This window comes from Mya arenaria, chromosome 15, assembly GCF_026914265.1.
Source record: "Mya arenaria isolate MELC-2E11 chromosome 15, ASM2691426v1".
Taxonomy (NCBI): Eukaryota; Metazoa; Mollusca; class Bivalvia; order Myida; family Myidae; genus Mya; species Mya arenaria.
The window spans coordinates 8,325,530-8,350,493 of NC_069136.1; the positions used below are offsets into that span (position 1 = coordinate 8,325,530).

General features: G+C 37.6%; 2 protein-coding genes across 2 annotated transcripts; both read right to left on the reverse strand.

The window, feature by feature from the left end:
• Positions 1-451: 451 nt before the first annotated feature.
• On the reverse strand, positions 452-3,628 carry LOC128218871 (tubulin beta chain-like). The gene is made up of 6 exons (XM_052926614.1): positions 3,526-3,628; positions 3,177-3,285; positions 2,117-2,472; positions 1,475-1,878; positions 885-1,148; positions 452-709 (listed from the first exon to the last, which is right to left on the reverse strand). The coding sequence occupies exons 1-6, from the start codon at positions 3,580-3,582 to the stop codon at positions 559-561; spliced, it is 1,341 nt and encodes a 446-aa protein (XP_052782574.1). The 5' UTR covers positions 3,583-3,628; the 3' UTR covers positions 452-558.
• Positions 3,629-4,406: 778 nt separating this feature from the next.
• LOC128218763 (uncharacterized) lies at positions 4,407-9,774 on the reverse strand. Its single transcript, XM_052926453.1, has 6 exons — positions 9,699-9,774; positions 9,256-9,313; positions 6,968-7,098; positions 5,888-6,052; positions 4,814-4,860; positions 4,407-4,589 (listed from the first exon to the last, which is right to left on the reverse strand). The coding sequence occupies exons 2-6, from the start codon at positions 9,303-9,305 to the stop codon at positions 4,512-4,514; spliced, it is 471 nt and encodes a 156-aa protein (XP_052782413.1). The 5' UTR covers positions 9,306-9,313; positions 9,699-9,774; the 3' UTR covers positions 4,407-4,511.
• Between the last annotated feature and the right edge of the window lie 15,190 nt (positions 9,775-24,964).

Below are 24,964 nucleotides of genomic sequence, written 5' to 3' on the forward strand. Positions count from 1 at the left end.
CCGACCTCGAGGGCTCGCGCGTAAGCAGGTAACGATGCTTGTCGGGTTTCCGGTCAGCAGTCACGCGCAACAACGCGCCACTTATTTCTTGTGTGGTTTATGAAAAGTATGTTATGCCATTTGATTTCAATAAAACGCTATCAACTATATCGGTATGCAAGACTTGATAAAAAATAAATAATCCGTAAAAACACAATTTTAGAGGAACTGTTGGAGATGAAGTGATTTACAATTACTGCGCTTTATGACGTCAGTCAACAATGTCGAGCACGTGTTTTGGTAAATTGTACAAAAGTGCGTTTTTTTTACGTCATTTTTTTCCACAATTAAGGATTGATCGCATTTCCTCTTGCGCTTTTGCTGTATAAAGGCAGTATGGCAAGCGGGCAAATTCCATGAAACACGTTTGTTCAAACCATTCGTATATTGTAAATAAAGACTAACATGAAAGTCCATGCATACAATTCTTTATTTTCATGTTTTTTAATTTAATTCAGGATGTTACGTCAGCCAATAAGTTCAAAAAGTTGGAATGTTTATAGTGTGTGTCGCGTGTGTCTAGGCAGCCTCTCCGTCCTCTTCTTCCTCGTCAAACTCTCCCTCCTCCTCGGCGGTGGCGTCCTGGTACTGCTGGTACTCCGAAACAAGGTCGTTCATGTTCGACTCCGCCTCGGTGAACTCCATCTCGTCCATGCCCTCGCCCGTGTACCTGCATTTATGGGAAGTTTTACGTAACATCTTTAATTTTTCTCGGGCCTATACAAGAGTGAGCATACAGCAACATTGAGCAAAGTAAGCCCTTCACTCACGTTATATACTTGCAATGACTATATCACATTTACCACATTCGTCTCTGCTTAAAAATATATAATTGCTATATTTACCAATGCAGGAAGGCCTTGCGCCGGAACATGGCGGTGAACTGCTCGGAGATGCGCTTGAATAGCTCCTGGATTGCGGTGCTGTTACCGATAAAGGTGGCAGACATCTTCAGGCCGCGGGGAGGAATGTCGCAGACAGCGGTCTTCACGTTGTTTGGGATCCATTCAACAAAGTAGCTGCTGTTCTTGTTTTGGACGTTCAACATCTGTTCGTCGACCTCCTTCATGGACATGCGTCCACGGAACATGGCGGCAACAGTGAGGTACCTGCGGATAGCAATAGTTGCAAGGTCATACGAGTTGCACAGCAACCAGTGTATTATTAACTTTTCGTGTTCACAAGGTAAAAAAATGCGAGCGTACACTGAAACCAACATTTTTTCTATATTTTATTGATGACAATTTTTTTTAATTACATTTTGTTGTCGAGTTTCTGGGAAAAAGCGCTAAATGTATTGTATGGGGAACGTAACATGATTTCAGAAATGACGTATGCCTCATTCCTGTGGCGCTGTTTGGAAGTGAGAGCGTGCTTAAATTCAAGAGAGTAGAGAAAAGCGTGATTTTAATGTTTGAAAAATACTTCTCTCTACCTGCCGTGACGCGGGTCGCACGCAGCCATCATGTTCTTGGCGTCGAACATCTGCTGGGTGAGCTCGGGGACGGTGAGCGCCCTGTACTGCTGGCTACCGCGGGAGGTGAGAGGAGCGAACCCAGGCATGAAGAAGTGGAGTCGCGGGAAGGGTACCATGTTAACAGCCAATTTGCGGAGATCGGCGTTGAGCTGCCCGGGGAATCGGAGGCAGGTGGTGACACCGGACATGGTAGCCGAGACGAGATGGTTCAAGTCACCGTATGTTGGGGTGGTCAGTTTCAGGGTCCTGAAGCAGATGTCGTAGAGAGCCTCGTTGTCAATGCAGTAGGTCTCGTCAGTGTTCTCGACAAGCTGGTGGACGGACAGTGTGGCATTGTATGGCTCAACAACAGTGTCTGACACCTGGAATGGAAGAACACAGTAAATATGAATTCTACAGAAAAGTACAAGTCTATACACGGAAATTTCAACACTATAAATAATCTTTGACGCTCCACAATGTCAGATCAAAACCAATAAAACACTGAAACAAAGAAGCATGCTCAGCCTCTGTATGTCACGGTACCTATAGTGAGGATGGGTGTAAGCGTTGCTTAAAAACAAAACAAATTATATTATGCACAGAAACATTGAATAGTACCTTTGGTGATGGAACGACGGAAAATGTGTTCATGATTCTGTCGGGATACTCTTCACGGATCTTGGAGATAAGGAGGGTTCCCATACCGGAGCCGGTGCCGCCACCCAGCGAGTGTGTAAGTTGGAATCCCTGCAGGCAGTCACAACTCTCCGCCTCTTTCCTGACCACATCTAGAACTGAGTCCACTAATTCTGCACCCTCTGTGTAATGTCCTTTCGCCCAGTTGTTTCCAGCTCCACTCTGTCCGAACACAAAATTGTCTGGTCTGAATATTTGCCCAAATGGTCCCGATCTGACAGAGTCCATGGTTCCCGGTTCCAAATCAACCAGAATTGCTCTCGGAACATATTTCCCTCCTGAAAAAAAAGAAACAACAATTGGGCAAAAATGGCTTAAGTATTTTTATGTCAATAAGATGAAAACATAATCAATTGCATGTTAATGACCATATGATATTTCAAAACGAAAGTGCAAGGGAGTCCTTCAAGTCGTTGTTGTTCTTTCATTCGTAAAAGGGCTACAACTCTACAATTAGTAAAGCCATTAGACTTATTGGCCTTGCAGTACATCAACACACTATTACTGGCAAAAATAGTGGCATCTTCCGACTTCGTGACAAGTCATAAATTGAAACTCATTATTAATTTCAAATTTTAATCACTTTGCTACGTATTTATATGAATTGAGCTTTAAATAGTATTATAAATAACAACACCAGTTGCAACACAATTGACTTTGTGCTAAATATAAAACTTGCTAAAGAATAATACATGGTTGAGGCTATTGGTTGATAATTGCCCCAGTGGGACGAATAACTGCCCGAGGGCTTTTATGTTTTTAACTTTTACACATATACATGTGAGTTATAAAATTCTGTAGTTCCTTTAAAGACAATACTGTGCCTTTGGGAAGAACTCATTACATCTACAACTATTACCTGCTCGTATACGCGAAATGTTACGCGCGAATGACGTCATCTGTTTTCACGTCACGTATAATTCATTATAGTACTCACTGAATGTAGATAAATGTCAAATATTCGATACAACTTTATTCTTACCTGTTGCTTCATTATAATACACATTTATTCTTTCTAGCTGAAGATCCGAATCTCCGTGGTATGTGCCAGTTGGATCAATTCCATGTTCATCGGAAATGACTTCCCAGAACTAAAATGTATGACCAAAAACAAATAAGAACTAAACATATGATTATTACAAGTGTATATAAGTATTGCACAAATCCTGCGGCTTGACGTTAATTTGTTTAAATAAGTTCATGAAGAAAAACTACACTTGCCAATCGTAGTAGAAAATCGCTTTAACTCAGCTAACAACACTGCATTCATAGATTTATGTGTTAAATGTATAATTCTACTTCAAAATATTGTAATAAAACTCATACGTTACCTTAGCACCAATCTGGTTACCGCATTGGCCAGCTTGCATATGTACAATCTCCCGCATATTGGCTGTTACTTGGTGTGCACTTTTTCAAAACAACGGTTAAGCCGTGGTTTATATACCACCTCCCGTTTGGACTCAAAATGCATCCGCGATTGAAAAATAGTTCTGTATATTATTCGTTTTAATCGATTGCTTTCTCAGACAGTGTGTTCAACAAAATATACAAAAATAAAGAAAATACATTTATTACTTTTAACAGAATAAATTATTTTATTTGTCGAAGGAATGAGTATTTCCTTTGAGAGACGTATGTATACAATATCCATGTTGTTACTTTTAAATGAACGCGGGAAGCGCGTTCTTTTATGCGATTGAGGTTCGACGGGGGTATTATTATTATTATTATTATTATTATTATTATAATAATTGTATGTATTTATTCAGACCTTGCGGGCACGTCAAGGATAACCCGTGAAAGCGCAAGCACTTATTTAATAATAATAATAATAATAATAATAATAATAATAATAATAATAATAATAATACAAATAATATAAAAATAATAATAACAATTATAATTATAATAATAATAATAATATTAATAAACCGTCTCCGTTGCCTAATTCTTCTTCTTCTTCTTCTTCTTCTTCTTCTTCTTCTTACGTATACATGTATAATTATATAATTATTATTATTATTATTATTATTATTATTATTATTATTATTATTATTATTATTATTATTGTTATTAATATTATTTTATCATTAGTATTATCATCATCATCATCATCATTATCATCATTATCATCATCATCAACAACATCATCAGATTAGATAATAATAATAATTAAGAAACGAACAATTGTAAAGAACCATTTGTTGAATACGAGTACATTATATTTATTATCTTCCAATGAAACAATATCTAAATGAAGCATGGTATTTAAATAATCTGTCTCTCGCCTTTGGAGATAATAGTTATTCATCCTTTAGGTACACATCGAATTTCCATGTGTATTAGAATGGCCATGCACATGGTGGTCTGCTCCTTCAAGACTTTGGAAGGTCTGGAATTTTACATAAGAATGTATTTTTTCCTCTAAATTCTAAATTAACAAATACAGACCTAGGATGGCTGATTTCTGCCATTTCTTTTCTCATTATTTTTTTTTATTTATCATTATTAAACGTTCGTCTGTAAGGTTATGTACCGGTGATTTAATGATAATTATGTTTTTAAAGAAAATATGGACTCGTATCAAATTAAATCATGAAAAAAAAGTATTCTTACCTTGACCCACCATGCCGTCCATTCTGGGAGAGATACTGTTCCATTATCTTAAAGAGGAAAAGAAACGATAGGTTACATTTTTCAGTACAGTTTAGGTCCGGCGCAGCTTTAATGCATTTCCATACGATTAGGCCCAATCAATTTATTAATATTAATTGGCTATACGGATGTTGGCAAAATAATATGGGGCGAGCGAGCAAAACAAAAAGCGAGCAGAGGAAAACTGTAGCCACTCTTTTCGACACAATTTATCATTCAAGATGGTAATCCGGAATATTTATAACTTTCCCCCTTCTACGCGTGATTCTAAGCGAATACACCGCGCGGCTAATATCACTGAGAGTTGTCATAGAGTTGCCATAGACACATTATAATGGCAATGTTCTTTTGTCATTATGGGGTATTTTTTTAAGAAAAAGGAGCGAACGCTTAACACAAGCGCAAATGGTCTCAAAATACGCCCGTCCTAATTTTAGAAATCAAGTTTTGTGATTATAAATGGTTGTACGTTCAGCTTACTATAGGGAGCTGACACTGTTTATACAGCTTTTACAAATTCAAGGTTCATAACTCTGGAGTGATTGGGGAGACATGATTGATTATCGAATCTGACTGGGATATTCTGTCAATGCATTTTCTGACCAAATTCGGTGAGGATTCGACAAAAGCTTACAAAGTTATTGATCGGATAGAACTGGTTTATGTTAAAAAATATAATTCAAGGGCGATAACTTTCTTGTGATTGGAGCGATATGGATTGTTAACGAATCTGTCTTAGTTATTATTCCTAAACACATTTTGACTAAATTTGGTTATACTTAAAAAAGGCATTGATCGGACAAGACACTAAAAGTCGCCCGTTTGTTCACGGCAGGTTTAACTAAAAACTGTCTATGAGCAGGCATATAAAAAAACTGAACATGGTTCGCTAAAGCCGTAGAATAAAACATAATTTAGGTGAGGCCTTACACTACAAACCACTACAACAAGCATATATATTTGGCATCCATGGTGTGTACTATGGTGTTAATTTGGTTGTTCTTGGTTGGTGAAATCAAAAACAAACAAACGTACGATCACTGTCGAGCAAGTGGTAGAAGTTTCCGAAGTCTCCGGTGTCAAGATGGTGGTTGGAATCACTGTCGAACTCGTCAAACAAATAATGGGAGAGCTGGTACATTGTCGGAGTTAGGAAGCACACGAACGATGTGTACTCGTGCCGGGTGATCTTTCCGTCATCTGAAACATAATTTCATCGATTTTTAAGTGGCCCGACCCACTCACAAAAAAATTACACGAATGTTACCACTGCTTCTTTAGTGTAGCCCGTTTGATGTTTCTTGTTCATTCATTACTTAATCATGGAATAAACAAAGCCAGACCTACCGACCTACTGACACAGTTTCGGCCACTTTTTATTAAATATCTTGAAATTATCCTAATTTCATAATTATTTTGTTATTTTGCTTAAACACGCAGGTGAACTGAACTTTACCAAATAGTATTTAAAACTAGTAAATAGAAAAATATCCACTTTTTGTCACCAGTGGTGTTTCTACAGATTTAAGACTGTTGATCCCCCAGCGACGGGCCACTCAGTCAGACCAGCCCTCTTTCAAATAAGGTATACACAGTATTTAATCACTTTCGAAAATATGCTGTCCGGAAATTTATAGAGATTTATCAGTCAAATAATGTAGTATAGAGGGCTGGTCTGACTGAGTGGCCCGACGCTGGGGGATCAACAGCCTTAAATCGGTAGAAAAACCACTGGTGACAAAAAATGGATAATTTTTTTTCACATATGGAGGAAATAAGAACCATATATCAATACGTTGGCAAACAATGTGACGCACTTTTTATTAAAAAAATACAATTTATTGTTTACCCTTTCAGGCATATAATAATATGGAAGTTGCTGCTTCAGTGCAAGATTACAATATATTTTACCCCGTGCACACAAAAGAAAATATTTCACTTGTGGCTACGCCACTCGGACACCCAAAGCTTTCACTGCTCGCTCGGTAAAATATAAAACGATCGTTCACTGAATTAAAGCGGCCAGATCTATTTAGGTATAGGTTTTCTCGGAAATGTTGATGTTTAATATATGATCTAGGTTTTATTTTAACGCAATACAACAGTTATCCTTACGGTCGATATCATATTGTCTAAAGTCATCAATGAATTCCTGCAGGGTAAAAATGCTGTCATGGTTCACGTCAATGTTGTGGTACATTGTCTCCGCCGTCACCGCATACGGTTGCAGTAGCTGAACATTCACGCTGGAGTTGAATGGAGGCGGTTATGAATGAACAAATACTTGCGATAGTCTTTTTAGTTTTTACGAATACGGAAATTCATTTTGTATGAATCGCTTGATATTAATAATATCTGTCATGTGTTCCCGTTCCGGATAAAAAAATCCGACCCGAGGGCACCTGCGTTGCCAGGTAACGAGGCTTGCCGAGGTACCGGCTACGCAGCGTGCCCGAGGGTCGGATTTTTCTCTCCGGAACGGACACACATGATAGATATTTTTTCTAGCATACCTTAAATAACATTTTTTGTGAAGAAAATACATAAGAAAGCGCGTTTTTGTACATTTCACCAAAAAGCGCGTGCGATGATGTTTACTGACGTCATGACGCGCAGTAATTTGTATTAATAATATCTGTCATGTGTTCCCGTTCCGGATAGAAAAATCCGACCCGAGGGCACCTGCGTTGCCAGGTAACGAGGCTTGCCAAGTTACCGGCTACGCAGCGTGCCCGAGGGTCGGATTTTTCTATCCGGAACGGACACACATGATAGATATTTTTTTCTAGCATAAATAGATTACATTTCTTTTGGAGAAAAATACATAAAAAGTCGCATTTTTGTACGTATCACCAAAAAGCGCGTGCGATGATTTTTACTGACGTCATGACGCGCAGTAATTTGTATTCACTGCATACGTCAATAAGTTCCTTCGACATCACGTCTTTTAAGGGTTATTTTGTTTTGTTTGTAAAAGTCTATTTTTGTAAAGTTAATGTTAATGGAACTCATCTATTTAAATCTCATAATTATGATTATAAAGTGTATTATAAAAGAAATTGAAATTATTACGTCACAGCGCGTAACTCATCTGGCATGGGGGGATGCCAGATGGAGTTTTCCAGCACGGCTGAATTCACCGGAAATGCCTATCCGGTGTGCTAGAATCACTGCATACGTCAATAAGTTCCTTCGCTATCACGTCTTTTAAGGGTTATTTTGTTTTGTTTTTAAGGAATATTTTTGTAAAGTTAATGTTAATGGGACTAATCTATTGAAATCGCATAACTATGGTTACATTTAGTGTTTAATAATAGAAATTGAAAGTATTACGTCACAGCGCGTGACTCATCTGGCATGGGGGGATGCCAGATGGAGTTTTCCAGCACGGCTGAAATCACCGGAAATGCCTATCCGGTGTGCTAGAATATGACGTCATCGTTAATTACATTGCTGCACTCTGATTTTACAAGCTCAATGTAAATGTAAACGGGTAGTCGATATGTATATAGCGGTACTTATACTGTTTCGCTATAGAGCTAGCTTTTATAGCGACGTGGTAGATTGACCGCTTGCAGCCAGAGGTTGTGAGTTCGAACCCTTACAGGTGCACATAGCAATTTGTACAGTCTGTTACATAGATATGATCTTTTAATTATGTGCATCTCTTTTTCAAGTGTTAAACGCCGAAAACAAACTTATTTACATAATAATCAAAAGCAAAAAAAAATCGACAGGGAAAAGGTTGAAAATAATGATTAAAATTAATTTCAGGGACATTCATGTGATCTTAAATGCTCCGGTCAATCTTAAGTTCATCACCAAGAAGCGTCAATGCTCTTAATGTGAATTGCCATTTTAAAAAGGGCATTCAAGAACATTTCTTATTACATTTCAAAGGGGCTCGTTCACATTTTATCTGGTCAGTCACAAAGGCTCTTTTGTTAATACATATTAAAAAGACAAAAAGCGCTGTATATTGCCGAGGAGCGTTAGTAACGATATTGAAAAATCGAATTATTTTAAGGTTGGATTCAAAGTAATGTTTGCCTATAGGTGCTGTTTGGTGTTTATTCACCAGAGTACAAAAAATAACTCAGTTTAATAAAATTTAAAAAAAAACTCCATAAAATGCGTGAACGCGTCCCTTTAATGGAGTTCACACATGCAAATAACATCGTTCTGTTTAAACTTAGTACAATATTTTTTACAAGGCATGTGTAGTCTAGAGCAGCATGAATTGCGTTTCAAGGGGGCTGGGGGACATTACTTCAAACGTCTAAAAAGACAGCATATCATTGAATAATATTCTAAATTCTGTAAAATTTACAAACAGGCATTTCATTTACAAACATGTGCGAGAGGGTGACCACTGCCTTAAACCATTCTGTACGCGACCTTACCTCATTGCCGTGGCAACGAACATGAACAGGATTCCCACCACAGATCGCATGTTTAGCCCTGGAGAAAGATTTACAAGCAGTTAGTGAAACGCCAACTTGACTTTTTCATACATGACTAAATGCAAATATTATAATCCGGGGCGGTTCCAGGATTTGAAGTAAGAGCCAGGGGGCGTAACTTTATTGCGTAATTTATAACTTTTATCTCCTATATTGAATTAGAAAGTAAACTTGGACGCCCCCTGGATCCGCTAGTGATAATCGTAACACGTACCTCACACATGTATGTCGGTAAGGTTGTGCAAAGCTTATTTTCTTTATTTAATTTATTTCGGAATAAGCGTTCATAGTTAACTGTCATTCGAACTTACTATGATCAGTGCGAATAATTAAATATAATATATACCAGCTAGTATATCTTTTATTGAGTAATATGTACTTACAACAGCTCTCAATCAGCAACGGATTTGTCTGCGGTGAAAATGTAGATAACTGTATTCACTAATGTGAACTTATACGATAAGATGATAAGGGCGTCGTGGTTTTGGGGGCCACAGCTGTACAAGCGACACCTCGGAGGACATATGCAGCTATACTATCTGCGATATCATGGATCTAGGCCATCTGTAGGCTGCATTGATAGGTTTGTGTTCTAACAGGAAGTACCAAATTTGAGAATATACTGTAGTTTTCTAAAAATAAAAACATGTATAGAGCATTTTCGCGGCACTGTGTGTGCATTTTTGACTGCAGAAGTTTGTTCACCTACGTCCTCAAGTCTGCCCACACCCCTAGCCTCATCTCCGCTTGGCCACCAACATTTGCGACATATTCGCTCTCACATCTCTCTCTCTCTCTCTCTCTCTCTCTCTCTCTCTCTCATTAGTAATACCAGTCTAAACTTTCCAAGCTTATTTTAAATTGTTCTTATAGGAGGGTTAGGGTTAGGTGTTTGGTAACATTGAATATTGACTATAATGATTGTTATTTTTGAAGGTCATTGACTGGAAGTAGTCATAGTTGATCATGTACACTCGTCGTAAACTAGATTTGAAATAATTACTAGATTTTCATCACCGTCTGAACCCTCTTGTTCCGCCGCCCCTGATGATATTCGAATATTCGGTAATTCTTTCGATCGAATATTCGAATATTCGATTGCCGAAATACATATTTTAAAATATTTAGTAATCTACAATTAGTATTATTCGCTAAAGTAAACTACCCTACTTTGTCGTAGCCAGTACGCGTGGCGAACCCTGATTTCCCAAAATGAGCCTTTCAAATTCTCCATTTTCAGGAAGAAAAAAGTAAGACATTATAAACAGAAAAACAACAAAATCGAATAATTTCAACTCGGCTGCGTTTATAGTAGAAAGACATGTATATGGTCCGTTATGCAATAAGAAAGAGCATGAACACACATTCAACAGGGAAACATTCATACACAACGTTTGTTCAACATTAACACAACGTTGTCCCATCACTAAAATTTCATTATCATTTTAATATTAGCTAATCATTATAAGATGATTGTCCGGCTTGAGTTATCATTATTCTATAACTCATAATTTCAGAATGATAATAATTACGTGGCCGAAAATAGTTACAAATACATGTAGGCACTAACGTCATCACCAATGGTGTGATAACATTATAAAATATCTATGTCATGTTACAACCTTCACACAACGTTAACAATACTAATGTTGTGGTGTCCACTGGGTAGGTTCGAGCACGCGTAAGTGATTAGTTGTTACTCAGTGTTACATGCGTTTTTTTACCCTTTATTAACGCATTTCAATGAACCAACGCAGGGCTATACCATACTGGCTTCATTCCATTTGTGGAAGTTTTGAAGCTGAATGGCCCAATTATGTGACTTAAAGTGACACCTCTGGTCAAAATCAATACATACACATGTATAACACACATACATTTTGAATTATAAACCTTTAACTTCTTACTAAACAATGCATTTATAGATAATATTAATTACTGATAACAAGATTGTAACCGTATATTAAATAGCTAAAAACGCAAAAATATCAAATGATTGGTGAGTGCTAAAAGATTTATTGCGATCTGCAATTGTCTCAAAGTAGAAATCGTGACCGTGTTGTTTTGCAAATTTCTTTGTCGTTGGTGGGCCTTTCAAAGGGAACGGTCACGTTTTTCTTTGCTCTGTTAAAAAGTAAATTTATTATAGTTGATGTAGATGTAAATGGACAAAATTTATATTGTGTTGAAGGATTTATGGAGCTCTATCTGATGGATAATATTTTGTGTTGGAATATACAGTGACAAGTGAGTTATTCAGGGTTTTCTGGAGAACAATAGAAAATCAGCAATTAGGAAAGGATTACATTCATTGTGTTGGGATATTACTGGGTAGTATTTTTGTATATAGTGTAGTGGCCGGCGGCGATCTGTGATATTCGCTCAGTTGTGAATGACAGGCCCTTTTGTGCACCGCCAGTGATTACTGACGATGGCCGAGGGCGGTGTGAAATACCGTATAGAATACGAGCCATGCATGGGGAACGACAACACGGATGTTAAAGTACCTGTTGCCGAATGTCAAGATGTAGGACGCTTAAGAGACATTATGTTGCCTAGCAACGGCGTGTACAATCAAGAATCAGTAACGCAAAGAACTCGGTCAGATGATTTGTCAGGTGATCGGCCAGGTGATATAGCATGTGACTTGTCATGTGATGAGGACAGTTGCCATGGAACCGAAGATGACTTGAGTGACGTGGACGACGAGGACTTCCGGGTAATTAAAGAATATCGGACTCTAGTTAAGCATTACAGAGAACTCCCGAAGGAAATGTGTGTACAACAGATCATGCGTGATTATGTGTCGAGCGAAAGTGATCTTGAAAGACTGCGTTGCCATTATTTTGAGCATCTTAAACACATTGATGAAACATTTCCATTCGGCCAAACTGCTGAACTGAAGCGGCGGGTGTTTACTAGGAGTGGAGAACCGTTACCAATTCGGTTAGCAAGGGACATTTATAACATTATAGAGGTAACAGAAGGCGGTGATCCTAGTGTACTGAAAAACATGATCAGCACCGGCAAGGGCCGTAAAAGCTCAGTCGCTTACCAAAAGGCATTGAAAATTCAAAATACAGGGCAACAGCCTGAGAAATGTATCTGTGCTATTGAGTTAAGCATGCTAAAGGACACTGTTTCATCGTTACAGGCAGGTTTTATTTGCTTAAACAGTCATTACATATAAATGACAAACTTAGATCTGAACAATGGGTCTCACCAGAAACGTTTTGCAAAGTATAAGTTTGGATATACTAGAGTGTAAAAGTGCAATAAAAACTTCTGCAAGCTCGTCTGTAGATAAAATGACTGAACTTACCAGCTCATGTGTAGCAAGAATTACAGAGATGGAAGACAGGGTACGAGCCTTGAGAGTTTTCTTGACACGGAGCATATTGTTACTTTAGCGGCGGTGCCGTCTGACAGTTTTGGGACCTTTGAAAATGGAGACTCTACTGTGGGGTTTCAGATGGCAGCATCTGAAACGTTACAATATGATGACGGCGAACAACGTGATAGACTTGTATGGGAGGCGGGGCCAGACCCCCCTGTGAGCGGCGGCAACAACAACACCACGTACATTGAAACGGAATAGACTTTCATGTTGTCCAACGCAAGCGCGGTAACAAACATTTCTGTGTACTTGGACTTAGTAGTGAGGTAAATACGGAACTTTTATCGACTGTCGAAGGGGCCTTCTGTAAAAGGCATCCGTGTTTTCCCTTTAAGGAAAAACGCAAAGCGGGTACTGGTAAAGCTAACTCTCGCGTCAGATGTGTAATATCCTTATGAATGAACCATGCTCATTCCTGTAGTCTGCTATTTATATCTATATTGCATGCTGGGATAACAGGGTACTTCCGGTTCTACAATATGGCTGTCCAAATAAACGTAGTTACAATCAATGTGTTCCTTTAATATCTAGCCCTTAGACATAACATCTGGCGACGAGGATGCCAAAATATGTGAATAAGTGTTTGTGGATTATTTGGATATAAACATTTTACTAGTTTATGGATGGATGACGAAGTAAACTAAAAAGAAAAGAAATGAACAACTTGCCACATTTTCCAAGTTTCGATCTTGAGACGGACAAATCAAGTTCAGGAACACGGTGGGAAAAAATGGATTGGTCGTTTAGAGAATTTATTCAAGGGAATGAAAGTGGATGATGGTGATCAACAAAGAGCTTTATTGTTACACTATGCCGGTGAAAAAGTGTACGACATTTATGATGTTGAGAAGAAGGATACTGCAGAAACGTATGATGCAACAAAGAAAGTGCTTGGGGACTATTTCTCGCCAAAGAAGAACGTTCAGATAGAAATATACAATTTCCGAACATATAAACAGTTGGAAGGACAACCTCTTGATGAATAGGTAACGGAATTACGAACGCTAGCGAAAAATTGTGGATTTAATGATATTGATGCCGAAATATTACAGCAAGTAATACAAAACGGTAAGTCAAACCAGCTACGTCGTAGGGCTTTACGTGAACATGACAAGAAACTTAATGATATTTTGACCATGGGTAGAATGCTTGAACAGAGTGATCAACACGCCAAAGTAATGGAAAACAATGACTCCAATTTCGTGAGAAAGGTATCAAATTACACTCAAAGAGGGCGAGGTAGGCTGATAACACGTGGGAGAACGGCTACACGACGTGGATTTCGCTCGCAGAGCCGTGGGAATTTTCGGGGAAATGGCCAATCGCATCAGCGCGGGAACTATCGCGGCGCGTTGCCAGCCAATCAATGCAGGAATTGTGGATATGAATTTCCCCATAGAGGTACCCCTTGCCCGGCGAAAGGCAAAACCTGTAACATGTGCTCATCGGTTGGTCACTTTGCGCGTTGTTGTCAAAAGTCAAAACTAGGCAAAGTAAATGAAGTACGCCGTGAGGAGCATTTACAGTCCAATTCAGAGGAAGAATTCCTCTATAATATAACTGTGAAAAGTGTTGGAAAAGAATATAAAAGGAAAACACCTCAAACAAAAATAATCGTGAACGAAAAGAACATAACAGCAACGATTGACACAGGTTCAAGTGTAAACATTATGGATGAAAGGACTTATGAATACGTTGGAAAACCTAGAATTCAGAGAAAACATCTACCTAAACTTTTGCTTTACGGGGGAGGCAATCCACTTCAAGTCAAAGGATGCATGAATTTATCAATTGAAAAGAATGGGAAAATAACTGTAGCAAAATTTTATCTAGTGAAAGGAAACTATGGAGTTTTGATCAGTTATGACACATCGTGTGAAATGGAATTAGTAAAGATAACGCAAAACATTACTTCAGAAACAAAGATTGAAGAAAAATACCCTGGAATTTACAAAGGAATTGGAAAACTAAAGAGCAAAACAGTGAAGTTGCATATCAATCCAAATGTGAAACCTATAGCACAGAGAAATAGAAGAACACCATTTCATTTGAGAACAAAAGTGGAAAAGGAAATTAAGACCTTGTTAGAAAATCATATTATTGAAGAAGTAAGAAATGAACCTACACCATGGGTATCGCCAATTGTCACACCTCCAAAACAAAATGGCGATGTAAGACTGTGCGTTGATATGAGAGAGGCGAACAAAGCCATAGAAAGAGAACGACATCATATGCCGACGATAGATGAACTGATTTATGATATGAATGGAGCGAAGGTGTTTAGTAAGCTCGACCTCAAAGCCGGGTACAATCAACTTGTTTTACAAGAAGAGTCACGGTATATAACAACTTTTGCTACACACATGGGGCTTTATCGGTATAAACGTTTGAATTTTGGGACAAATTCTGCTAGTGAGGTGTTTCAAAAGACCATAAGTGAAGTAATACAGGGTATAGATGGTTCTAAAAAACATTTCGGATGATATAATTGTATACGCGAAAAATCAAGGTGATCATGATATAGCGCTAAACAAAGTTTTTCGGGCTATACACGGAAGCGGTATGACTCTAAACAAGTCGAAATGTGAGTTCAATAAAAAAGAGATCACGTTTTTCGGGGTAGTATTTGGGCAAGATGGAATTTCTCCTTCTAATCAGAAGGTAGAGGCAGTCAAACAAATGACAGCACCCACAAATGTGACGGAAATGAGAAGCTTCCTGGGAATGACGTCATATTCATCGCGATTTATACAAAACTACGCGACGATATCAGAACCGTTACGACGTCTTACAAGGAATGACACTCAATGGATATGGGGCATTGAGCAGAAAACAGCATTCGATAAATTGAAAAGTGAATCAAGCAGTGAAACTGTCATGGCATACTTCAACCCCAGCAAAAACATTGAATTGATAATCGATGGATCACCTGTGGGAGTCTCGGGAATACTCACACAAGAAGGCAAGGTGGTGGCTTATGCATCTCGATCTTTGACACAAGTGGAAACGAGATACAGTCAGACTGAACGAGAAGCCCTGGCTTTGGTATGGTCATGCGAACATTTTGCGATGTATCTAAAGGGAGCACCAACGTTCACGTGCATAACTGATTGCATGCCGTTAACTAGGATTTGGGAGAAGAAACAGCCACCACTAAGAATCGAACGTTGGGGATTGCGACTACAACCATTCAAGATGAAAATAGAATATAGATCAGGGAAAGACAACCCGTCAGACTTCATGTCGCGCCATCCATTAAAACAAACGGAGGAACGAAATTTGGCTGATACGTGTCATTTGTCACAGAGCAATCAGTACCGAATGCAATGACAATAGATGAGGTAAAAATGGAATCATTAAAAGATAAGACAATGCAAAAGGCAGTCGAATATACAAAGAATGGAAAATGGTATGAATTTAAAACACTGAATGACCCGGAAATAGACAAAGAAGAGTTAGCATCCTTCCGTAGCATAAAGGACGAACTGACTGTGTACAATGAAACATTATTGATGAAAAATGATAAACTCGTGATTCCAAAATCACTCCGTGGAAAAGCAATAAAACTAGGACATGAAGGTCACCAAGGAATTGTGAAAACAAAAAGTTACATTAGATCGAAAGTATATTTTCCAAACATGAATTCTGAAATTGAAACTGCGATTCAAAAGTGTTTAGCATGTCAGTCAAATTCAAATGAACCAAGACCGCGTGAACCTTTGAGAATGAGTGAATTGCCGTCGGGACCTTGGCTGAATATAAGCGCTGACTTTTGCGGTCCGCTCGAAAACGGGGACTATTTACTTGTGGTAATAGACGAGTATTCAAGATATCCGGTAGTTGAAATAGTTAAAAGTGTTTCAGCAAACACAGTAATACCGGTGTTTGACAAGATTGTATCCATGTTTGCCATACCAAAGGTGATTAAAACTGACAATGGCCCTCCCTTTCAAAGCAAAGCATTTGCTGATTTCATGAAGTTTTACGGAATAGTTCATCGAAAAATAACACCGAGATGGGCTAGAGCAAATGCACAAGCAGAATCCTTCAACAAACCACTGATGAAGAGTGTCAAATCTTCATTAATTGAGGCACGAAACTACAAGCAAGGACTGTATGACTTCTTAAGACAATACAGAGCAACACCACACGTATCGACTGGTTATACACCGTTCAAGTTAATGTTTGGTAGAGATCCGACAACTCGAATGCCAAACATCGGGCAGGAAAAAAGTGGAAATTCTCAAACAAGAGAAATAGCACAACAGAATGACGACTTGTCTAAAATGAGGGCGAAAAGATATGAAGATAAACGCATAAATGCAAGGGACAGATCAATTAACGTGGGGGATCGTGTGTAAGTAAGAAATGAAAAAAAAAAACTAAATCTGATGCTAAATGTGTGTTCCATCTATACAAACTTAATGTACATGTTTATGATTTTGATCATTTGAATACTTATTAGTTTATATCCATATTCTGAAATTGGACTTACAAATCATTTATTGATGTTTATAAAAATAAGTTTAAATTACATGATGTTTCAATCCAAGAATAGGAGGGATGTAATATCCTTATGAATGAACCATGCTCATTCCTGTAGTCTGCTATTTATATCTATATTGCATGCTGGGATAACAGGGTACTTCCGGTTCTACAATATGGCTGTCCAAATAAACGTAGTTACAATCAATGTGTTCCTTTAATATCTAGCCCTTAGACATAACAAGATGAACAAACTTATTATGTGCTGGAGGATGACTTCTGGCCGAGCTACGTTACATGTGAGCCGTGGCGGTAACACGGGTCGCTCCTGGAACCAAGGAATGGGTCGGCAACTTCAAGACCGGATGGGCGTACCGGCGTCCGCCGGGAGTGGGGCAATCGGATTACCTCATCTAGAGCGAAAGGGTTCTACGGAACCCTCAGGGAACCAAGCGAGCGCCAATTGAGTCGGCCGTCGGGGACTCATCGTGATATTCCTCCAAGGTTTAGAGCGGTAATGCAACAGATGGCGGAGGGACGGCGAGTGAATGGAGTCACACAGTGGAGAGAGTGCGAGTGGAAAAACCCATTCAGTACATTGGCTGAGTTAGTGGACTAATAAAACGGACGTTCATAAGTCATTTATAGTTAGCATTGTGATTGTAATTATGATTATGCAAACTAACCATACTTATATTTTTAACTATATTTATGAGTTTGTGCAATCTTAATCTATTTACATGGAATGTTACGGGAATTATGTCTAGTGCATCTTATCTTTGTGATGTATTAACTCAGGGAAATATAGACATTTGTGGTATATCAGAACATTGGTTTACGTTGCTGCCATCCAACTCGCATTTCATGAACTCGATATCAAGTGATTACAATCATTATACATGTTGTGATAAAACTCTGAAGCAATGTGGGGTAGGAATGGGCGGTGTCTCTATATTGTGGCAAACACGGTTTGACCATTTTATTTCACCATTGAATATAAATGATGATCGTATTGTAGGTATTCAATTCCAAATTGTACCTGGACAATATATGTACATTTTTCAAGTATACCTGCCTTGTGTGAACCACTCTCTTGAGATATATTATGATTATATTTCCATATTGTATGATTTACATCATACCTATAGTGAAATGGGTGTAACGATTTTCAAGGGTGACTTTAACGCCAAGGTGCGTGCGCCGTCGTTAAACAGCCGAGATAAGTGTTTGATAGAATTTTTAAATGATTGTAACATGTGTCCTATAAATACATTGTCATCGTGTGTACGTTCTGACAATACTTACGTATCATATGACGGTTGTTATACGTCACTTATAGACTATATATGTATACCACATGAGAATATTGACTTTGTGGCACATTGTGAAGTTGCGGATGACTGTTGTTTAAACGTTTCTCGACATAGACCTATTATTTGTTGCTTAGCGCTTAAAATTGTTGACTGTATTGAAAATGAATATAATGCCAATAATATGACTAATTGTACTAACTGGAAAAAAGTCAAGGTAAATCACATTCATTGCTATGAATCTTTATTGCATTATGAGTTTAACCAGTTTACTATAGAACCATCTGACGAAAGGGGCATTGACAAACTGTATGAAAGTGTATGTGATAAACTGTTAGAATGTTCTAGTAAATCATTTCCAGAAAGGATCTTCAAGAGACACCTTAAACCATATTGGTCGGAAGAGCTCTCTATTCTACAGAAAAATATGAAAGTGCTACGTGATAGCTGGTGCCGGGCTGGTAGGCCAAGAGGCGAAAATTATTCTGAATATGTTGAGTATGAAAAAGCGAAGTGTGCATTTAGACGTAAACACAGAAGAACAGTTGAAGTATTTCTGCAAAATCTGGACCATACACTTGAAAGGGCGGCTGAAACAGATTCCGATTATTTCTGGAAATCAGTGAAAGCGCGAAAGAATAGCTCTGTGAATAAGATTGGTGATGGAATTAAGTTTAACGGGGAGATGTGCAGAGGCCGGGAGAAAATTACAGAGCAGTGGGGCTTGTATCTTCAGTCACTTTATTCCCCATCTGAATCACCCGAGTTTGACGAGAACTGGAGAGAACATATAACAGAGGCGGTGGAGCAGTCATTTGTGGAAATTACCCTTGATCCAAAAGTAGTCGTGTCACCTGAAGTGAAAAACGCGATAAAGACATTACCAAAGGGAAAAGCGTGTGGGCCAGATAGTGTTAGGCATGAACATTTGATTTATGGGCGAAACGTTGTGTCCAATAAGCTTGCAAACTTGTACACTAGTATGTTGCGTCTAGGACATATTCCTGATTTGATGAAGCGTGGTGAAATAATTACACTCCATAAGGTCGGGAAAAGTCAAAAGACGACCCCAATAACTTTCGCGCTATCACGTTGTCTTCTACACTGCTCAAACTTTACGAATTAGTACTGCTAAGTCGATGTAAGGACTCTATTACTCATAAGCTGAACAGACAGCAAGGTGGATTTCAGGATCATCTTGGTTGTATCATGACGTCATTTTCACTTCGGGAATGTCTGCACTTTGCTAAAGAAAACATGTCAACAGTGTACCTTTGTTTTTGGACAGTAGACAGGCCTTTGACCGTGTCTGGACCGACGGTCTTTTATTCAAGCTTATTCAGCTAAACAAGGAGCGTGACAGAGATACCTCATCTACAGTTATTGAAAGTAATACCTTGGTTGCGTTTCAAAATATGTATTTAAATGTGACTAGCCGTGTAAGACATCAAGGACTCCACTCGAAGAAATTTCCAGTTTTACAAGGCACCAGACAGGGCGGGAAAAGTTCACCGTTAATGTACCTCCTTTTCAAAGACGGATTAATCAAAGAACTGGAAAATAGTGGCAATGGTCTTTGTATCCATGACCTGAGGATGTGCTCCCCGACAGTGGCGGACGACATGGTATTGGTGTCTTTTTCTAAAACGGGACTGGATAACATGCTAGACATCTGTTGGGACTATTCTAGACGGTGGCGGTATTTTTACAACCCAGGTAAATGCTCAGTCGTTGTGTGTAATTTCTCAAGTAGCATTACCAGACCACAGCAAACATTTTCACTTGGTCAGAATTTAGTTGCCACCGTTGGTAAATACATGCACCTGGGTGTTGTATGTGATGAACATCTATCTGCCACAGAATCAATGCGCGAAGCATGTATTAAACTAAGAGAGGCTTACTTTAGCATTTGTAGTAGTGGCATATGTCCTGAAAAGATCAGTGCTATAACATTGAGGACAATTTACCAGTGTGAAATCCTTCCAAAGGCATTATATGGATGTAAAATGTGGAAACAGTACTCGGCAAATGACATAAGAAAGTTAGAAGTTGCCCATCGTCATTGTATTAAGCACATGCAAGGTTTCCGCAAAAGTATGTCATCAAACTTTTCACTGTGTACATTGAATATGACAGATATCGAAACAATGATAGACTATCGGAAACTTCAACTATTTGGCCAGTTATGTCGGCTCCCATGCAAGTTTTTAGCCAAGGAGTTATTTGTGAATAGGCTTGTGCGATTTCTGAAATTAGATAAACAGTTTGGATTTATACCTGACGTTTACAGACTATTAACAAAATATAACCTGTTGTACTATTTAAATACATATGTAAATGATGCCATATTTCCATCGAAGTTTGCATGGAAGAAGCTACTTGACATTAACGTAACTCGACCGGTAAAACATAAATTGTTTGTGGATATAACGAGCGTAAGGGGTAACCTAGCACTTGAAAATGTTGTGCAAGAAAATAAATGCTCCCCTCTTTGGAGAATCGCCAGAAACAGTCCAAAAGATCGTCCACTGTGTGTAAAAATTCTAAATGCTATCGGAAACGTTGTTTCACGCCCATATCCACAGCGATGTAACTTGTGCAGTTTATTGACTGAAAACATGACTGAACATGTTTTTGGTTTTTGTCATATAAGAGACAAATGGCAGAACGAAGTATGGAACTCTATCATTAAAGCGTATGGTATTCGCAAGTTTAGCTTGTTTATGTCAATGCCCAATGCTGATCAGTGCCAGTATTTGTTAAGTGTTGCTTCGGCAAGTAGTAACGATTGCTTAACTAATTATGATGTAATGCATGGTTGCATGTGTTAGGTGTTATGCTTAAACTATAGCGCCTTATCTGAATGGGGAGCAGGACTTTTCAACCCAAGACATTTCAACCCCTTCTCAAAACGAAGACTTTTCAACCCTTAGATTTTTCAACCCCTATTTCAAAGACTTTTCAACCCCTACCTGTTTGGACTTTTCAACCCCTAAATCAAAGACTTTTCAACCCCTAGTTGAAATATTTTGATAGCCATATTGAAGACTTTTCAACCCCTAAATCAAAGACTTTTCAACCCCTATTATTTTTGTCAGCCAGATGTTGTCTTTTTCATTGTTTTTGCAAGAAACTTAACCAGTTGTTATTAAAATACAATTAGAGATTTGTGTGGCTTATTTGTTACACTTTTCTCCAAAGTATTGGATGAAGTTTACAAAGGCTTTGCCTTAATTTACTAAGCACTGGTGATGGTTAGGTTTATTCAAAAAAATATTCCGAACATTAACAATGGTACGGTAAAGTAAGATTTTGGTGCCTGGTTACTCCGAACATGCAATTGTTGTATTATTCTGAAGGATATTACATATCTCATATATTATGTACAATGTTATTACCATAATTGTGTTCTTTAAATAACAAATTTGAATAATTGCAAAAGAAAATGAATGCAAAGAAGAATTTACGGAACATTCTCCCTTGTGCCTGTAGAATGCCAATAAAAACCTAAACTTGAACATCTATAAAACTTTCATTGCTTTTAAAAAAGGTCAACAGTGGAAAGTTTTTTTGTAGTACCTAGATTGCTATTTCAGTACAGTTTGATTTTAATTCTTGATAATGTATTATCTAAAAATTCAGATTTTGCGGGTATAAATAAATAAAAATATATTTTTTGTTTGATTTTAAATCCTGAAAATTATACACAAAATGTATCAAGATGGCCATAGTTTGGAATGATGGCTATGATATTAGAACCTTAATTTAAAACTGTCACTTTCAAGTTACTATAACCTCAAGTTAAAGGTGTTATGAAGCCCCTTTATCCCTTAGGAATGATTACCATGTCACACGTCTTGCCCATTAATGGATGTGCGACCTTCATTCAATCGTTAATTGCATAAAGCAATACAATGCTTATAGCATTTTTTACATTCATACCACTTAATAATAGAATGTCCTTATTTTTTTTAAACTGAGAAATAAAAAATGTTAATAAAATCTTATATTCCCCTTATGGTGATAATTAAAGAAGTCCAACTTCAACACATGTAACTTATGTAATTTGAAAGCATTTGGAACTCAATATATAATACATTTTTATCATCTTTGAACTCAATGTATACTTTTGTATTTCTTAAACATTGTCTGCTAAATCATGATATTTTGAAATATTATGAAGAATTTTATTCTAAAGTTCAACTCATTTTATTGTCTTTTTTATTGATGACAAAATGTTTTTAAAAAGTGTTTAAAAAAACTAAAAGAAAAACCAAAGCTTTTTCAATTAATTGATGGAGCAGTACCATGTACATAATGTATTGTATGAGGATATCCTCAGGGAGATAAGGAAGATTTATGGCTAAATGACTAAATAGCTAAATGGACAGTCGAGCATTTTTTTTTTACTTATTTCAATGAAAATATTTAATGAATTATTGTATTATCATGTGTTTTAAGTATGTATATTTTATATGTATTACATATTTTTGTTTGTTATATTTTTAGTCTTAATATATTCTTGATTTTTAAAATAAATTTCAAAATAAATTGTTTACTGTTGTAGTTATTTTCTTAAAAAGGTGAGAAATTAAGGGGTTGAAAAGTCTTCGTTTATTAGGGGTTGAAAAGTCTTTGTTTAAGGTGGGGTTGAAAAGTCTTAGCACTGTTAGGGGTTGAAATGACAAAGGGGTTGAAAAGTCTTTGATTTCACAAATGACAAAGGGGTTGAAAAGTCTTGGGGTTGAAAAGTCTGACAGCCTCTGAATGTACTTCTCGTGTACATGTAAACTAGTATGTGATGTACTATATCCGATATTAATTATGCATTACTGTATTTTGTATTATTTATTGTTATGAATTGCTTGATTATCAACCACATTATGTAAATGTGAACAGATGAAACACGTACTTTACATATATATTATGTGATATCACTGTATATGTTTATCAATTGTAAATACGTTTTGCTCTTCATAATTGGAGGAAATAAATAAATATATATCCTTCATAAGAACCATTGTTTTGGACATGCATTCATTATTTTCAGTATATTAAAACAATTGTATTCATTGTGGTCAATCTTATTTGGGAGTAGGCTGAGTGCATCTTTAAAACAAAAGCTGAACATGCTGGATCTACATTATCTACTTGTTGTTAAACATTTCACCGCATCGTTAGCGCTCCTAATCGGGATTGCGCAATTTTCTCATAAAAACGTTACTTAGTTATTTCTAATGTTGTTTAATAGATGGGAGTAGGATTTGCTATTGGTCCCAGTTATTAGTTTAATACGGTATGTCTATGTATCTATCTTCTTTATTTCCTACATTAATGAACATGGTGTAACGTGCCGGCTGTATGTTCAATCGGTGTCGTAGAGCTTATATGGATCGCTCTTATATAAATTTTCCTCAGGCTACTTTGCCTTATGATTGAAACAAATGATTCGAAAAATGATTGGTAAGTTAAAACATAATCAACCATTTAATCCTGCAGGGTTAAAAGATTATGCATTGGTTTATATGAAGCTCAATCACTTTAATGATGAATGGCTTTCTCTTACGGGAGCTTGTTTATTGGCGATGCAAAATACCTGAACTTTTGTCAGCGCACAGATCGCAATGCCCTGTGGCCAACGCAGATGCCAGGTTTGAGGCTTACTAGAGTTTCTAGCCACCAGCTCCGTTCAACAGACTAGATCGCAAATTAATGCTCTATGTATCTGGCTACTTGAACTGGAACGCTAGATAACCCTATAGATGTCAAGTTCCTGGTGCCTTTTTATCCCACAGATCGCAATGCTCTGTAACGTTAATGTAAAGCCGTTTGATTTTTTCTGTACCCACTGAAAATGGTGCAATTCCATTTTAATAAATATTCACTTATATATATATAAGATAACGACAGTTATCAAAGATAAGACATCAAACTGGGCCTTTCTGGACCGGGCCTTTCTGGTACTGGGCCTTTCTGGTACAGGGCCTTTCTGGTACAGGGCCTTTCTGGAAGTGGGCCTTTTTGACCCGCATTCGATGGAAATGCAGCGATAGTTCGCGTGATAATTGGACGTGCACTTTATGACATAAAGGAACTTTACTTAGTTTCTATAAACTTTCAGGTATTCTTTAATGTCCATCTTTTTGTTTTCATGACGTTATCGATGACATTTATTTCCAGAACAGTGTCCCTCCCAGTAACCCTGAAAACGGGCCTCATACATAGTTCATTTCAATTATAAATACATACCCGGCCTGGTATAGTGTCATTCGTATTTGATAATGCAATAGTTTGAAAAAAGGAAGAAGAATACAATATATAACCGAGCTCTCCACATATAGTTAGGTAGTGTAGCCTACAAGGGGTACGATTTACCATTTGAATGACTTCTCCAATCGGAACACTACGGACGAGTACTTTTTCATTGGGGCTATTTTTTCTATTTATAGTAACAAAT

Coding starts and splice junctions, on each gene's coding strand:
- LOC128218871 (XM_052926614.1), bottom strand. CDS start 3,582: ATGCGGGAGATTGTACATATGCAAGCTGGCCAATGCGGTAACCAGATT. Junction 3,286..3,525: donor GTAACCAGATTGGTGCTAAG/GTAACGTATGAG, acceptor CATACATTTTAG/TTCTGGGAAGTCATTTCCGA. Junction 1,149..1,474: donor TGCGACCCGCGTCACGGCAG/GTAGAGAGAAGT, acceptor TGCTATCCGCAG/GTACCTCACTGTTGCCGCCA.
- LOC128218763 (XM_052926453.1), bottom strand. CDS start 9,305: ATGCGATCTGTGGTGGGAATCCTGTTCATGTTCGTTGCCACGGCAATG. Junction 6,053..6,967: donor TAGACAATATGATATCGACC/GTAAGGATAACT, acceptor ATTATGTTTCAG/ATGACGGAAAGATCACCCGG. Junction 4,590..4,813: donor GGACGGCATGGTGGGTCAAG/GTAAGAATACTT, acceptor GTAAAATTCCAG/ACCTTCCAAAGTCTTGAAGG.